Below are 17,355 nucleotides of genomic sequence, written 5' to 3' on the forward strand. Positions count from 1 at the left end.
GACTGTGATTTTGCTGTCGACCTCTCGTTGTCTGTCCTGTTTTAACCTCCTCATTTTTATAATCTCATCTTCTACGTTTGTTAAAATTCACTGCAGCTAGCCAAATCACTTATTGGTGTATTTGTTAAATAAACTGATTTTACTGTTGACCTGTTGTTGCCTGACATGTTTTTTTCAGGCCCCTCTTCTCTTGGAAGTACTGCACATATCTTGATCAAAGACTTCTCAAATTCAATGCAGTTAGTCAATGCACTTCACGTATACATTAAGTTTTAATAAAAAAACAAGCACTTAAGTACAATATGTCGATCCCGAAGATTTTTACTCAAATGAGTGGAGATGGGTAGGTACCTCATAAGTTAAGAGATCAAAATGAACAACCCTTGCTTTGAACGACCGGGTGCAAGGGGACCAAACAACAAGCCTTGGAGGAACAACGCACCCTGGCCGTGGTGGCAGAGGAGCGGCGGTGCGCTGGGTCCGGGCGTCAACGTTCCGGTGATGAAGAAGGGGCCGTGGAGGAGTAGAAAACGGATTCGGCGAGGAGAGGAAGGAGGGGGCGCCGCCGGGTTCCCTGGCACCGTCGAGGCGGCGGCGCCGGGAGAGACGGCAGTTTGTGTGGGGTTGGTATAGGGCAATGAGATGCAGTTTGGGTGGCAGGACCTTTATCTAACGGTCTAAACGATAACTCACACAGATATGATCTGAGGAGATTTATTATATAAGAGAATTATAAGCACGACAGAATGCCCGTTATTTCAAAAGAAATGAAAAAAAATATCTCCAAGTTTCAGAAAAAAAATCAAAACAAATTTTGTGAAAACTTATACATGTTCTTTACGGATCTGTAAAATTTCGTTCAAAAAAATACCGTGATTTGTAAGGTACACACAAAAAAAATTGCCGACCCAAGAACAAAAGAAGTCAGCCTATTTCCGTGAACGTATTTGTCTTTTCGGTCCGAGTATGAAATATTATTATAAAATTTGCACCGTTTGCATTTTTCGTCCAGATCTCCAATAACTTCGATATGCTGCATATTGGTTTTGTCTTGAATCCAACTTTGTATGTTTGACCATATTATTTTAATAAATAGCAACATCTACAATACAGTATAAATACCATATGAAAATGTGGATGACTAATGCACGTGAATGCCAAAGAGTCTTTCCGTATGAAAATATATTTCATGATGGACCTTTTTCTTCTACTTCCCCTGTTCCAGTATATAGATTTCTCTCAAAGTCAAACATAGTATGTTTGACCTAGACTTCAGAATAAAATATCAAAATCATAATACAGAATAAATAAAATATGAAAATACTTTGCATGATGGATCTATGATATAGATTTTTTTTCTAAAAACTTGGTCAAACATGCACTACTTTTTTGTGATGTAAACATGGAGGAATATAAACTTGGTCAAACTTCAAAAGACACGGTCGAAACTAATATACAAAGTAAAAAAGAAATGCAGCTGTTGTCCGGTATACTTAAAAGCCTGACTAGACAAAACCTCCTGCATCAGGTATGTTTCATGCATTGCTAAACATCTTTATCTATATCTATACCAATATAAAAAGACTCAAAGGGGCAGATTCAATTGATCTCGGCCATCCGATCACGTTAATCCAACCGTCTTTATTGTTCTGACGGTGAGCGACTAAACACGTTTAGCGCTAAACAATTCTGTCTCTTCTCTCATCCCTTTCCTCTCGCACGACAGGAAAGGAACTGCTGCACACACGAAAGGAAATTAACTACCGCACTGTCGGGGACGCCGGCTTGCTCTGCCCCAATCGTCTCGCTCCGCCCCAATCGCCTCCAACCGCCGCACCTTCACGATGCTGCCCCCATTGCACTGAGCCGCCGCACCCATCGCCTCAACCCGCCGTCGCCGCCGCTGCACCCATCGCCTCGCTCCGCAGTTACCGCACCCAGTGCCTCGACCCGCCGACCTGTCGCACCTTCAACGACACCGCCATAGCACGAATCTAAACGTGGCTGAACGCATAGATAAAAGGGGTTCAGGACCCCCGGGTGCCATCGCACCTTTTTGGGGTTTCAATTTTTGTTGATAATCATTCACACAAATTTTCACTTTTTTAAAATGTTTTGCTATGCTTTCTTGCGTGGGTGCACCGACCTAGGGTGTAGAAAAACCAAGATGTACATATAATCTTTCGAGCTACCATAAACTTCATATGTCTATTTGTTTTATATAGTTATATCTATGATATATTGATGTGAAGATAGCCAAATTATGAATGTAGTTCCCCATGTTTGCCAGACATGAAAAAACTACCGGGTTTGTTGTTAATTATAATTATCAGTCATTAATTTGCCTTTCATCTGACATGTTTCATGCTAATGTGCTTAAAAATTAATGTTATCCCACACCAATGTTCCGCCGCAACACGCAGGGCATCATCTAGTATACTTAAGAGCCTGACTAGACAAAACCTGCTGTATCAGGTAGATTTCACACATCGTTAATTGTCTTTATAAAAACTAGTAAAAGAGCCCGTGCGTTGCAACGGGAGAAAAAAATAACTCACGCCTCTAATCCAATAATCATTACTCAAGACCTCCGTAGGTCCACGTTCTTTATTTGAATATGACATTAATGCCCACACAATCACAACGCGTTTGAATGTGTCAATCCTAATGCATCTCTCTCTCTGTATAAGATCAGAAATTTGCTTTCTTTGCCCCCTTGCCGTCACCTGCATGTGTGGTTTCAATTACTTTCTTTCATCTCCAATTTGGTTTTGTTGAGTTGTTCATTTTCTATCTGGATCTGTACCGATACAAAATAAAGACAAATCGTGCACTATTTATTAAGGTTGCACCCAAAACAACATTTAAAAAATGTTTAATAGATAAAATAACATAATATTTAGATTCTACACATTTTTTAATCAAATTTCATATATAACACGTTAAAATTGAAGTTACGGTTTAAAAGATATGACTATTTCTTGAGCGTGTATGTTAACCAAGATGTACATATAATCTTTGAGCTAGCATAAACTTGATATGTCTATTTGTTTTATATAGTTATATCTGATGATATATTTATGTGAAGATGGCCAAATTATGAATGTAGTTCCCCATGTTTGCCAGACATGAAAAAAATTACTGGGTTTGTTGTTAATTACAATTACCAGTTGTTAATCCGCCTTTCATCTGACATGTGTTCATGCTAACATGCTTAGGAAAATAATGTTACCCCGTACCAATGTCCCACCGCAACGCACGGGGCATCATCTAGTATACTTAAGAGCCTGACCAGACAAAACCTACTGCATCAGGTAGATTTCACACATTGCTAAACGTCTTTATAAAAATTAAGAATGAACATCTTCTCTCCTCAGAATAGAGCATCTCTGGTCTTGTGGAATTGATTCGATGAAAAAGCAAGTGTATAGTTGCATCCATATCACTAAAAATGCTTTTATAAAAAAATTAGGCATGCACAAAAAGTAATTTAGGATCCAAAAGGAAATTCTAGTCACAAGATGTGTTCTTCCCAAAAACTAATTACTTGACAATATGTTATGAATTAATTAGGTGAAAAGGGATTTATACTTTATCATTGTTTCTACATAATTAATTTCCTATGTAAGCGTTTGACCCGAATAGCAGAGGGAACCAATTTTTTATGTTATGTTGGGGCATTGGGTGGAGAACGGCGGGATAAAAGAAGAGAGCGAAAATTTTGCCACGAAAACAGGGTGGACAGCTACAAAAGTGCGGGCTCCGTCTTCCATTTGGGTGGACCATCAATGTAAGAGTCCAACGTGTTTCGTGTCCAAACTCTTGGGAAGCTCCCACGTTTGGTTCCAATTTGCACGAAAAATATGGTCCAGACCGCTCGGTGGACCGATAGGTCCGGACCGCGTGGTCTGAATGTATGCGGGTTGTCATCATGGGATGCCCTTAGCTAAACAAAACAAAAGGTAAAGGTTGCATTTCCTAACACTCATTTGCACGCCTACGTGGCCCAACATTGGGTCTTAGTGACGTTACCAGGTCTACGTGGCGTGATACACCGCCCTGGCCGGGCACGTGTTTTTTTGGGGATTCTGGGCACATGGTTTAGGCCCTGTTCGGAAGTTCTCCGCAGGCCAGCTTCCTAAAATCGCTCTGAAAAGCTAGCCAACAGATCTGCTTCAAGAAGCAGGCTCCGCGGAGACCAAGAATACGCTGTGTGATTTTTTCGGAATTGAGGAGCAGGGCCATCCCAGCTTCGCGAAATAGAGGAGTAGAAGTTGATCAAATTTACATGGGAATGCCCTTCCGAAGTGAGGCACGCGTACCGTTTCGATCGCTACAACCGGCCCTCGACACATCGAAGCAAGGAGTTGGTCGAAATTACATGCCACTGCCCTTCCGAAGTGAATCGCACGTACCGTTTCAATCGCTCGAAAGTGCTTCCCCAACCGAACTGGGCCAATATGACCTGGCCCAAAGCCTGGCCGAACAGGCCTTAGCCTGATTTTCTGGGCTACCAGTCCATGCGTACATGAGGAGCGAATCATGTTCAACCGAACGAATCGCTGCTCCACCGAGAAGCTGGAAGCCAGCGAGAAGCTGGGAAGCCAGCTATTTTGAGAAGCTAGCAGAGATCCGAAGTCTAGCACAATGATGAATTTCAGAGCTTGAAGTGGTGGAACCAAATTGGTTGAGCACCAAACTGGCTGGTCTCTCGTGGAACTTGGCAAGAAAGATGAAAAGAAAAGAAAATGACCAATCAAGCAATTGAAACTGAAACGATGGGTACATCGTGCACTAGCTTAATTAGCCTCCCTTGTGTCGATCTGAAACTGAAACTAGATTTCAGCGGACGACTCATCATCTCGTAGGGTTCACTGATCATCCTTGGACCTTGGGGCCTCCTCCCTCGGCCTTGGAGCCGGTCTCTGGCACGTTACCCCGGTGGGCCATGATCGCGGCTGCCCGTACCTTGTCACTGATCACGCTTCCCCATCGCATAGCGCTGCCTCCGCCCCCGTCCGCTCCTGTCTTGACCATGGAGCCGAGCTTGGGCTCGCCGAACATGCAGACGCCCTGGCGTGTCACGGCCGCCGCGTACTCGCCGGCAGCGCGGGCCTTGCCCTTGAGCACCGCCGCAGCCTCCTTGAGCCGCGGGAGCGGGGCGGCGTTGACCTTGGCGCTCTCCGCAACGGACGTCGCCGCCTTCTTCTCGTCCTTCTCCGGCGCCCTATCGGGGCACAGATGACGATGACATGTTATCATGCCCTCCGTGGACGTCGCACCCCGCGCCTCCATACCTGTCAAGGTCAAGAGCGCTGCCCCGTCCTCCAAAGCCCGTGGATCAAATCCTATGTTTTTCTCCATCACCATTCACCAATGTATCACCACGTTACGCCACGCCGGCCGAGATCGGAAATTAATTTGGTGCTATAAGGCCTCGTATATACGCATATTTATATAGCTAGGGCCGATTGATGAATGATGAGGGAGCTCCGGCCTGGACTTGGAGTAAGGGACAAGAAAGAAGGAGATGAAACAAAAATAGGAGTAGAACCAAGTGAAACTTTGGATAATTACGCAGGAAAAATAACATTTGCTTTCCGTTTAACCACAAATCTATTTGCATATTTCCGTCACCGGCCGTTACATTGCGGGGCACCCTTCTAACATGTCACTGGTCAACGGCGCCAGCTGGCCGATCAGGTGGGCTCGGACAGATTTTGGACCTGAATGACACACTTACCGCACTTCGAAGATGTGAATGCCGATTTTCATAATTTGAGGACCTACATGACACTCCTGAAGTAGTTCAGAGACCTACAGTGCACTTCACTCCTAATCTTGAGGCAATGAAAGATAGACTCCAACTCCATCCCTGCATCAAACCTGGAATTATTTTACACTTAAAGGCAGCATCAGAATAGACTTTAGGACCTTTAATGAGAATATCAAATTCACGAGATTGACCCTGCATAGTAAGCTGATTAGAAGAGAGGTGGACCTGAGCTGCAATCTTGGGCCTAGAATGGCTTACCAAGTGATGAGATTCAACAGAATGAGAGGACAAAGCATTAGCAGCAATTTGCACATGGTGAGGTAGAGATTTGTTCCTATCAAAGAGAAATCATTTCTAGCCTTCCAAAGACACCATGATAAATGCAAGGCAGATGATAAATGTTGAGGAGAGCAAGAATAATAGCATGCATATTAGTATGGTCCTGAAGTAAAACAGGAGCTCTAATGAACCGTGGCTGATAGAATCATGCCGCTCTAGCAAAATCACATTGAAAAAACAGGTGAAGTTCATTCTCCTGCTGCATCTACAACAAAATTGAGAAGTGTGAACAGAGAAACGGCCAGCTAACCTACTTGTATACGACTTCTAATCCAGCCTGAATACGGGCTGGCACTAACTCCTGATACGTCACGGACACATACGTCCTGAACGGACCCAGTGCAACTCAACATGCAAAGCCAACTCCAACGTAGACTCCTAGTAGGACTCCAACTTGCACTAACCTTACTGCTAGTCTTACATAACTTAATTAACTCAAGATTATTTCTAACACTCTCTCCTTATTAATCTTGAGACACTTTGTCTTCTATGCTTCTTTGATCTTGACTCATGACGATTCACTCCTTGTCGACTCATCTGTCTCGCACCACAACAAGTCAAATAGTTGGCCTGGTTGTTCGAACAAGTCGGACTTGGAGCCATGGCCGTCGTCGTCGCTCGGGTCCTTGAGGGCCTTGCGGCGGCGGCGGCGCTCCTTCCGAGACAGTCGGGGAGGGTGCATGCGTCTCTCCTCCTCGTCGTGATGCAGGACCGCGATGATCGAACGCCGTGTCGCCTCGCCCAGCAACTCCCACCCCACATCGGTGAACAGGCCGTCGAACTGCGGCGACCGTGGCAGGCTAGGGCCGGGGACAGGGTTGCCTTCACCAGAAGCTTCTTCCATCGACGACAGAGATTGATGGCGGAATCGTTCGTTCGAGATTATTGGGATTGGAGATTCAGTGCGGGGTATATATGGACGTGAGATGGCTCCGTGTGTGCGTATGTCCGAGTCGAGCCGGCCCCTCTGTTCCGTTCTGTTGTCGGAACGGACTGCATACTAATACTGATATACTGTACGAAAAGGTCGTCGCGTATATAGATATAGCTGCAATCTTGTAGGCTGATACTGTACGTGTGTTTATAGTACGTGTGTACTGTAGTAGTACTACAGAAGAGGCTAACTAAGCCATTGGCTCGGAGTAGTAGTAAATTGTGTAGCAGTACAAGAAAGTGTGTAATTAAGCCATTGGTTCGGAATGAATCTTCTTGGCAGCCTCCCGCTTCGCCTGCACGTCCATGTCGACGTCGATGGTGTCGGTGGACTCGGCCCTGTACTTGTAGCGGTGGGCGAGCACGGCGAAGACGACGCAGTTGGCGGCGGCGAGCAGCGTGAGGAAGGCGTAGTAGTAGTCGAGGTGCGCGGCGTTGAGGTTGTCGGCCACCCAGGGGCTCCCCCGCCTGCCCGTCACCCTTGTCACCACCGACAGGATGAAGCTGCTGAGGACGTTGCCGACGCCGTACGCCGTCAGCGACAGCGCCGTGCCCAGGCTCTTCATGCTCTCGGGCGCCTGGTCGTAGAAGAACTCGATCTTGCCCACCACCAGGAACGCGTCCGCCAGGCCCATCAGCACGAACTGCGGCAGCAGCACGAAGATGCTCAGCCGGAGCTTGCCGCCGGTCTGCAGCCCGTGGCTCCGCGCGTAGCTCAGCCGCTGGCTCTCGATCAGCGACGCCGTGCCCATCGTCAGCACCTGCACCAGCAGCCCGATGCCCATCCGCGTCAGCAGGCTGATCCCTCTCGGGTTCTTGGTGTGCCTCCGCACCGCCTTGACGAAGACCCGGTCGTACACCACGATGGCCACGAGCATGGTGAGCGTCACGAACGCGCCGAGGCTGGCCGGCGGGATCTCGAAGCTGCCCGCGCCCATGTGCCGGTTCATGGTCGTGCCCTGCTTCACGAACAGGGTGTTGGTCTGCGCGATCAGCGTGCACGGCACGAACATGGTCACCAGCAGAGGGATCAGCTTCATGATCTGCTTCGTCTCCTCCACCTCCGTCACCGTGCACAGGCTCCACTTCGCCGCCGCCGACGATGACCCGCCGACGACGTCCTTCACGGCGGCCTTGTTGAGGAACCTCATGGAGTTGGTGGAGTCCATCCGGAACTTGTGCTTCTTCGTGTAGGCCTCCAGCTCCAGCTCGTGCAGCTCCTTGGCGTCGGCCGGCACGGGGAGGCGCCACTTGCGGAGCGCGGCGCCGACCACCTTGCCCATGCGCGTGAAGGCGCTGCCCTGCGGCAGCTTGTGGCGGTACACGGGCGTGCCGGCGAGGAAGATGGCGATGGAGGCGATGAGGCCGAGCGTGGGGATGCCGTAGCCGACCGACCAGCTGACGTTGTCCTGGAGGTAGACGAGGACGGTGGAGGAGAAGAGGATGCCGACGAAGATGGTGAACATCCACCAGTTGAAGAAGGAGAGCTTGTGGGACTTCTCGCGGGCGTCGAAGTCGTCGAACTGGTCGGCGCCGATGGTGGAGATGTTGGGCTTTGTGCCGCCGTTGCCCAGGGCGATGATGTACAGCCCGCCGAAGTAGACTCCCGCCTGCAGCGCCGACGCCGGCGGGCAGACTTTGCCGACGCACTCCGGCGGCTTCAGCGCTCCCACCGACACGGACAGTGTCAACAGCAGCATCCCCTGCATCAGGACACGCACGTCATTTCTAGTCTAGTACTACTACATCACACATGCATGCATCCATGACAATGAGTCAGCAGAATACATGATACGGTACTTTTATAAAACTTCAAAATGGTTTAACTTTCAATCTCAAATTTGACTTATGATCCGTCGTCATCGTCGGGGTTTTTGACAAGTGTTTCAACACTATATCCCATTGACACCCAAAGGATTAATGAAGTTGCTACGGTATTGGTCGCAAAGTTGTACACAAGAGCAATTGAGCGAACGTCAGTTCATTACCTCGTTTCTAAAGTAGATATAATTTCAGATTTTACATGTAGACAACTTTGACTATTAATCATTGTACAAGTATTTAGTAATTAGTAATCACAATAAACATGTAATTAGTGATCTAAACGCTCTTATATTTCTTGACAGAGGAAATATCATGCAATTGTTTTCTCATCTCATAATTTCTATTTAATGAAATAAATTGATTTTTTTGACAGATGGTCCAAGACAAGAAGATTAGGTTGTAGTATCTTATCTTATAGTACAAATACGGCCCTTCTTTTTCTCGACGTTTGTACATTCTATGTTGGTTGCTAATAATCGCCATGGATCATTATTGGTGTATTTTATAAGTAGTAATTAACTACAATTAGCGCCTGATGTGTTAACTATTCAGGTCGCGAATTGATCATAGCTCAGATGGCCCATCAGATTTCAAATCTTAAACTTGATACTAATGATCGCATTTTTCTGATCAATTTTAGGCTTTCCGGTGACGGCGTTTCATGAGAGGAGACATTTTCGTCGACTGTGAGGCGCATGTGATCACTTCATCAATCTCAAAATGTTGTGTTGTCTCAGTATATTGGAGGTGCTCGTTGAAGTAGAGTGTCCATGTGTGTGTGCCTTTATAGGGATGAGGGTATGCATGTAATAGAACACTTGTGTTTGTTTTCGGTTTAAAAAATATATACAATTGGGCGTGTTACCCATAGTTGATTACAGAGCAAGTTTCTTGTCCTATGTGATGGAGCCATGCTATCACTGCGGCCATTTTGGCACATGCCGCCACCTTAGGTGCGTAAGTTGCAAATGATTGTACTAATGACTGATATGCTACTTTAATACTATCACTAACAGGACATGCAAGACGTGACGATTTAGGGGTGGCCACAACTCTCGTGCACTGACTTTTCACCAGTGCATGGAAATTAGCTTACATGCATGCATACATGCGACACACACATGGAATAAAATTATAAAAGGAAAATTCTACCACAATTATTCCACTACTCCACTGATTTGTGTTGTGATAATAGCGTCTGTCCCTCTCCAAGAGATACAGAAAATCTACCGTAGAGCACAACTTATTTATTAGCAGATGGTCAAAGATAAGATGATTAGGAAGGATTATCTTATTTATTTATGACAGTAAAATTGAACCTAATTCCAGATTCCAGCAGAACACAAATTCAATGTTTCTGGCCATCAGTTTAAGCGAGTTAGGCATTCGTAAAAAAAAAGAACTTTACACGATTTAGGCGATATTGGCCATCGGATTTGTTGTCTATTTCAGCCTCGACCGTAGTACATATACGGCACTTCTTTTTCTCGGTGTTCGTAGGTTGGCTACTCACAATCGCCATGGATTATAATTGGCTTAATTTATAAGTCACAATTAACTGCAAGTTAGCACCTGATGAACATTCAAGTCAAAATTATATTATAATGTTAAAATTGGACGTCAGATTTTTAATCATGATAAATCAAACGTCGTTTATATAATAAATTATGTTATCGTGAGGATAGCAATTGTTTTTAGCGAGACAACATGACGTGTTACCCATAGTCGATTACTACAAAGCAAGTTTCTTGTCCTCTCTGATGGATGGCCATTTTGGCACATGACATATAGGTGCTCAAGTTGCTAATGATTAATTGTACTAATAACTGATATGCTACTTAATACTACTACTACTAAAAGGACATGAAAGACGTGCCAATTTAGGGGCGCCACAAGCCATGTGCACTGACTTTTCACCCGTGCATGGAAATTAGCTTACATACAAGCGCTGGTATTTACTTGGAGATGATTTACTCACATGGAATAAAAAGACATTCTCCCACAATTATTCCACTACCGCACTGATTTCTGCGTATGATAGTGGCAGATATCGCTCTCCATGAGATACAGAATCTACTGTATTCACTTGCTGGCATTCAACGTTTGAAATATTTCTGTACCAGTTGATCTGAATCGAACGGCCCGTGTCACGCACCACTGACCGCGACACTTTAATGGTCTCCTCCTCCAATAATTGAGCCCGAACGTACGTACAACATAAATTTCGGATGAAGTGGTACATCACGCGTCGTGCGTATGCGTCACACTTACGTGCATGTCATTTGTTCTTTCTTTTTGTGTTGCTGCCGGGGAGCATGTAGAGCCACCGTATCCGTATCTCGTGCATGCACGGTGAGCGTGAGAATCAAAAAGGTCTTGTGGCCAGTCAAAACCTACCGTGCACGTGCAGTGACTTAGGCAGTGTGCTAGACGATAGGGTCGCACACTAGATATGAAGTAGGTCCACTGGACGAGTCAAGATTCCACGGCTGGATCGATCGATCAACTAAGACGGCTATTCTCTGGTCCATGGTGTAGCCCACGTACGTGGTACTCTAAACTCTATAGAGTGTGGAGTCAACAAATATGCACGTCAAAATCAATGGATCGACCTCTCCGGTGCGGCAGTCACGATCTGGACCAGTACGTCCGATCCAGGGCCAAGACAAGATGCTAGACATCTCAGCCCGATCTCGTCCGTATCCCACCATACGCCGGCCATCCCGGCAACGGGAACGGATCAGCTATAGAGTACGTGCGACTCATTCATCTGCACATGCGTGCTACTGGCCCAAGCTCAATCATCCATCCGCGCCAATCCGTCCGAGCCAGGCAGCTGGCTCTAGCTGCGTGGACAAACTTGGAGCACTGGTGCTGCTAGGCTGCCTCCGTCCCGGCTTACTACGCTCCCTAGTTTTTAAATCAGAGTTTGATCATCCATATGACTAACAAAATACAAGACATATGCTAAAAAAGAACATTGTTAGACTTATATTTGAAAGAGTTTTTCGGCGATATAATTCTGTTGACATGTAGTTTATATTTTATTAGTTAATTTGTTGGTCTAATTTTATTTCAGAATGAGAGAGGGGCCTAACAAACCCGGACGGAGGGCGGACATATGTGCTACTGTATGATAGAAATTTTCTACTACTATGCTACATACCACTAGGCAGCTAGCTCTAGTATGTCTCGTGGCTAGGGAGCTACTCGCCCGCCTCCAATTTTCTGTGGCGCGACACGGACGGACGTTTTGTGCCACACCAAACGCGTATGTACTTTTTTTCAGGGTGCCAAACGTATATACTGTATGTATGATACAAATCCCCATCCGACTCTCAAAGACTCCGCCGTAATCGCTCGCTGCCACATCATCGATGATGTTATCACGACAGACCGCAGCGACGTCTTCGGCCGGCGCATATACGCTACGTATCTACGAAGGTTACCACGAACATGAAGTATACGAGGTGAAGTATAGGAACGTGTTGTCAATTACCATGAGGTAGATGGCGGAGCCGACGACGAAGGTCCAGTAGCGGCCGAGGTAGGCGTCGGCGACGTAGGCGCCGAGCAGGGGCGTGAGGAAGACGGTGCCGGACCAGTTGGTGACGTTGTTGGACGCCTCCACCGTGCCCTGGTGCATCTTGTCCGTGAGGTAGATGAAGAGGTTCGCCGCGATGCCGTAGTAGGCCATCCGCTCGAACAGCTCGTACACTAATTCACATATAAAATATGCATTCAGCTTCAGACAAATATGGAGCAGCCCGTGCATGCATCCATGGCGTATGATATTGAGATGGATTGGCTAGCTGGATGAACCGAAGCAATCATGTGTGCATTGATTGGCTGGTACGGTGCGTAGTACCTACGATGAAGGTGCAGGCGGTCCAGCCGCCCCTCTTGGAGCGGAGCACGGGGTTGCCGCGGAGGTCCACCGACCCGTCCTGCGTGTACTCCTGCCCGCCGGCGCCGGTGCCGGTGCCATCCTCCACGGCCAAGCTCTGGTTCGCCACCGCCATCGCTGCTACCTCCTCAAGGCTCACTCTCTATCTAGCTAGCTAGCTAGTCTCTCTCTACACTCTTCGTGGCCGGCCGGCTGCAGGCGGGTATATGTCGACCTCGCCCGAGCTTCAAATAGGGCTGGCTGCACTAGGCTGCTAACCTATCGCTGGTGACGGGACCTCCATTTATAGACTTGGTACCAGTGCTCCTAGCGCTACTCTCTGGTGGTCGTAGCGTCGTCCCCACCATGGAGCCGGGCTTGATGTGGCCTGGTCGACCACTTGTACGGGACACCGGCACCGCGGCGTTGTCATCACTTTGTCAGCTAGTACTAGTAGTATCTTGTTACGGTGTGGCCAAAGGGCCGGGGAAGCGTCCGTCCGATTGGGCGACTGCTCATGCTCAAGCGAAAGCGATGCGGATGCTACTTGCGGGTTTGTGTATCTGAGGAGGGTAGAGAACATTCGGTGTTGGATCTCCTCTCCTCATTGTACTACTGGTCCGATGGATGGACGCTGAGCCGCAACCTCGGGTGGCCACACGTAGAGGGACTGCAGCCGCGTACAGCAAATCCGAGCCTGCGAAAGCATCCGGACGCCTCCGCGGGCAATGATCGGTCGTATCTTCTTAATTAGCTCCTCTGCATACGGGTACTTGGTTTCTGAAAGCTTAAATCCATACAAAGCATACAAACAAAGAAATCCACTTACTACATAGATAAAATGACCTATATTACCCTAATTCTCTTCGGAAATGTCCACTATCTCTGTGGCTGGTTTCGGGTACATGGACGGCAGCCGCAACTCCGCTGCTCCGCGTCGGCTTCCACCTCCGCGCCGTATGTTCCTATCGTATGAACTGCCTCTTGGCCTTCACATAGGTCTTATCCCGAATGAACTCCAGGATGGCCTGTTGCTCCGCCATCTCGGCCGTTTGCGCGACCGCGAACTCTGCCTTTGCGTCCTCCATGCTGAAGCCCCAGCCGACGCCAGCTCCTCCTCCGGTTGCTCCGTCTCGTCCTCTTCCGAATCCGCCACCTTAATCGGAACTAGCTGCTGATCCTCTTCCTACTCCTCCTCCTTACGTTGCTCCTCCTCCTCCGGCTCCAGCGAGTCCGGAGGCAGACTGGCTGCTGTGTAGGCGGCGCACCTCGCTCAGATGATCTTCTCAATCTGGAAGCGGCGCTCCGGCGTGAGCATAGCACAGGTCGTCTTCTTTTCCCGAGCCATGTCGAACGGCGAGGGAAGAGGGAGGTGGAGACAGAGAGAAATGTGCTCGAGGCGGTGGTGCAGAGAGGCGGAAGAGGTTGTGGCTAGGGTTGGGGAAGCCGGCCGGCTTAAATAGCCGAACTTTGGCCTCGTGCGGTGAGCCGGAGTGACGCCACGTGGCGTTCACACCCCCATCGGAGGAGACACCCGTCGGGCTATTGGGTTTTCGGGCGATTCTGTGTGGGACCCAGACGTCAGGCTGACATGACGGACATGTCCGGGCCTCCTCATATTCGCTCTATATTTGGACTGAATATAGGGATGCCGGTCAATCCAAGTGTTTGAGGTTCATTTAAGGCTTCCGTCTAGGTTATTTTTCTGCAGCCACTGACCAGACTGTCCGCTAAGGCTTATGAGGTGGGTTTAGGGTGGCCGGCTCTAGATGCTCTTAGCCGGACGGGAAGGGGAGCACGCGTGGACTAGGGTGGTCAAGGTGGCAGGCATTTTCTTCCCCGCCGACGACGACCTACTCTCGGCCGCGCAACACAGGACATACGCACGACGGCCGGACAAGCGCCGCTGCAGCGCTTTGCTTTGCCTCGGAATTACGTGTCAGGCATCACCGGTGCACGGTGCTGCACACACGAGCACGCCCGCGCCTCATACCAGTTACGTGTACCCGGCAGCTGACGCAGACGAGATTAGAGCCAACCACTGCCCTGCCCCTCCGGTTCGAAACGACACGTTTTGGAGCAGCTCGTGCGAGCGTAGCTTTGACATACACCATTCTATTATACTCCCTCCATTTTAAAATATAGTATGCCTGCGTTTTTCGAGGTTCAACTTTGACCATAAATTTAACCAACGAGACCAACTGCGACAGAAGAAAAAATTATATAATTGAAAACTTCTTTTCGAATACGAATTCACTGATATAATTTTTGCTCCTGCCGCAATCGGTCTTGATAGTTAAATTTACGGTCAAAGTTAAAGCGCGGGGATAGAGGAAGCACTACATTGTGAAATGAAGGGAGTACTAGCCAACAGATAAACATATATTTTTTCTCTTGCTTGTCTTGCTATGCGTACGACTCTTGCTATGTGTTGCTAATGAGTCTTGCTATGCATACAGACTCTTGCTTGTCCGATTTCATACGACATAGTAGATCAAGCTCCAAACGGCAGCACACCACTAGATTAGGCATCATATAAAGTCGGACAGAGTAAAATCATACGCTGCTGATGGCATGGCGGTCGTATAATATTGTTGGTGTGATCCACAAGATTCTTCCCATGACCTCAGAACACAACAGACTAATAATTATCCCCTTATGATTGCAGAGCAGATGAACACGATCCCCGGCTGCAGCTACTATATGGCAGAAACATGACGAGATCGATCCTCCAAAGTCGTATAGTAGTAATAAGCGGCCGGGAGCAGATTAACAAGGCGGCGTCACGCACCAATCAGGCACCAGTGCACCACGGCGTCTGTCCCGCAGCTATTATATAGAGTAGATGATGACCCTTGCTTTCGGATCCATCGAGCATCAAAGTACCGAAAACTCCACGACATGGGCCACCATGCCCGATGGATCCGCATGCTCCATTCGTCGAGACGTAGCTGTCCGGGGTTGCCAAAGACGCCGCAGCGACGTGCTCGATCGATCCACCGGCAGCGCTGCGTTCAGACTTGAGACGGCCGGCCGGACGACGCCGAAAGCTGGAACCGTGCTAGGCGCCGCTCTCCTATCTTGCTTCCACTGTTATGCTGTCGCTGCGCTCTACAGTGGTGTCATGTGCCGCTTCCGGTTGCTAGCTGCTCCCTTGAGCTGTTGCTGGCCAAGCAAGGAAGTTGCGTCCGTCGCTGCTGCTGCTGTGCCTCTACATGCCGTTCCTGGAGCAAGAAGGGGACAAGCGGCCGGCCGGCCGTACGTGCGCACAACCGTTCCGTCACCGCTAGACCTTGGCCTGTAGGAGATCCAAGATCGTTGAGCAAACGGCCAAGATGCAAGAGCTGCAGGGCAGTCTATTTGCTCTTTGCAGCTGCCGACATGCAGTGGGTACGCTCGCGGCCTCCAGCTTACAGTCAGCAATATATATACATTGGTTAATCAAGGTTATGCTAAATGAAAATACATCGGAGCACCAGTGGTCTAGTGGTAGAATAGTACCCTGCCACGGTACAGACCCGGGTTCGATTCCCGGCTGGTGCAAAGTTCTTTTTATTACTTTTGCCGCATCTCATACGAAAGGAAAATACACACCCGGGGTCGTTTCACGGCTGGTGCAGAGTCTTTTTTTTCCCTCTCTAACCTTTTGCATCTCGTAAGAATGGCACAATTCTGATAAGTTGGGCATCAAAGTTTGATTTTCTTGTTCAGCCCACATGGAATCGTCCTTCGGCGTCGTCGATCGGTTGCTCATTCCCCGGCCGCCGTTGAACAAACAGTGATCACGAGCGCTCAACACAAGGAAAAGCGCTACTCGCCTTTTTTCAGAGTGAATTGCACAAAACCACCACATTACAGCGTAGGTTTGCAGAAAAAACTCTTCTACGAAACTGTTTCAGAAAACACTGATTCTCGGCCTAATCTTTTGCAAAAAGCATCGATACGTCTGTTTAGGCGTTTTAACCTCGTTTATGACAAGTGGGGCCCAACCTTGATGACATGGCATAACTTTTGGTCCTAAAAGGCGTTAGACATGGTGTGATGTGAATTTACCAAATAGTCCCAGGTATTTTTACAGAGGCACCCTTCTATCAGTAAACAAAAATGCAATCAGGCCCTTGCTATGCCAAGCTTGACCATACTCTGCCGCCAACCATCCCGCGCTCATGTGCTGTCTCCCACGCTGGTGCCCCGGCAGCGGCAGAGCTCACCGACGAGGGTCGCTGCTTGGTTGCGCTCGTGCTGATCGCCGCCGGGCCGCCGTTACTGCTTGCGCGTTGTCGCTGCTTGCTCCAGGCCTGCGTGCCGCCGCGCCGCCGCTGCTGTTTGCGTGCTGACGTTGCTGCTTGTGCTCGTGTTGTGGGCCGCCACGCCGCTGCTTGCTCTTGTGATGTGCGCCGCCACCGAGGCTTGTGTCCGTGCTGCGCGAGGCCGCGCCGCTGCTTGCTCCAGGGCCGAGGTCGGGGAGGCCACCGGGATGCGCGCCGCCTGCTCGGGAAAGAGAGAGAGGAGGGAGTATGGTGAAGGGGAGGCGCGACCGCCGCTGCTTGTGCCAGGGCCGAGGTCGGGGAGGCCGCCGGGCTCGCCGTCGCTGCTG

At 48.7% G+C, this 17,355-nt stretch overlaps 1 protein-coding gene and 1 non-coding gene across 2 annotated transcripts; one reads left to right on the top strand and one right to left on the bottom strand.

The window, feature by feature from the left end:
• Window positions 1–7,127: 7,127 nt before the first annotated feature.
• LOC125530411 (protein NRT1/ PTR FAMILY 5.2) lies at window positions 7,128–13,046 on the bottom strand. The gene is made up of 3 exons (XM_087522239.1): window positions 12,741–13,046; window positions 12,372–12,589; window positions 7,128–8,751 (listed from the first exon to the last, which is right to left on the bottom strand). The coding sequence occupies exons 1-3, from the start codon at window positions 12,892–12,894 to the stop codon at window positions 7,297–7,299; spliced, it is 1,827 nt and encodes a 608-aa protein (XP_087378365.1). The 5' UTR covers window positions 12,895–13,046; the 3' UTR covers window positions 7,128–7,296.
• Window positions 13,047–16,230: 3,184 nt separating this feature from the next.
• Window positions 16,231–16,301, top strand: TRNAG-GCC (transfer RNA glycine (anticodon GCC)). Its single transcript has one exon. It is a non-coding gene; the product is annotated as a tRNA-Gly (tRNA).
• The last annotated feature ends 1,054 nt before the right edge of the window (window positions 16,302–17,355 follow it).

Source organism: Triticum urartu, chromosome 5A (genome assembly GCF_056163025.1).
Source record: "Triticum urartu cultivar PI428250 chromosome 5A, HENAU_Tu73, whole genome shotgun sequence".
In the NCBI taxonomy this organism is placed as follows: Eukaryota; Viridiplantae; Streptophyta; class Magnoliopsida; order Poales; family Poaceae; genus Triticum; species Triticum urartu.

Bases quoted from the DNA above. Each gene is read 5' to 3' on its own strand.
- LOC125530411 (XM_087522239.1), bottom strand. From the start codon at position 12,894: ATGGCGGTGGCGAACCAGAGCTTGGCCGTGGAGGATGGCACCGGCACC. The intron at 12,590-12,740 runs GTACTACGCACC...TATGTGAATTAG, and splicing joins CGCCTGCACCTTCATCGTAG to TGTACGAGCTGTTCGAGCGG. The intron at 8,752-12,371 runs GTAATTGACAAC...GTCCTGATGCAG, and splicing joins GCTCCGCCATCTACCTCATG to GGGATGCTGCTGTTGACACT.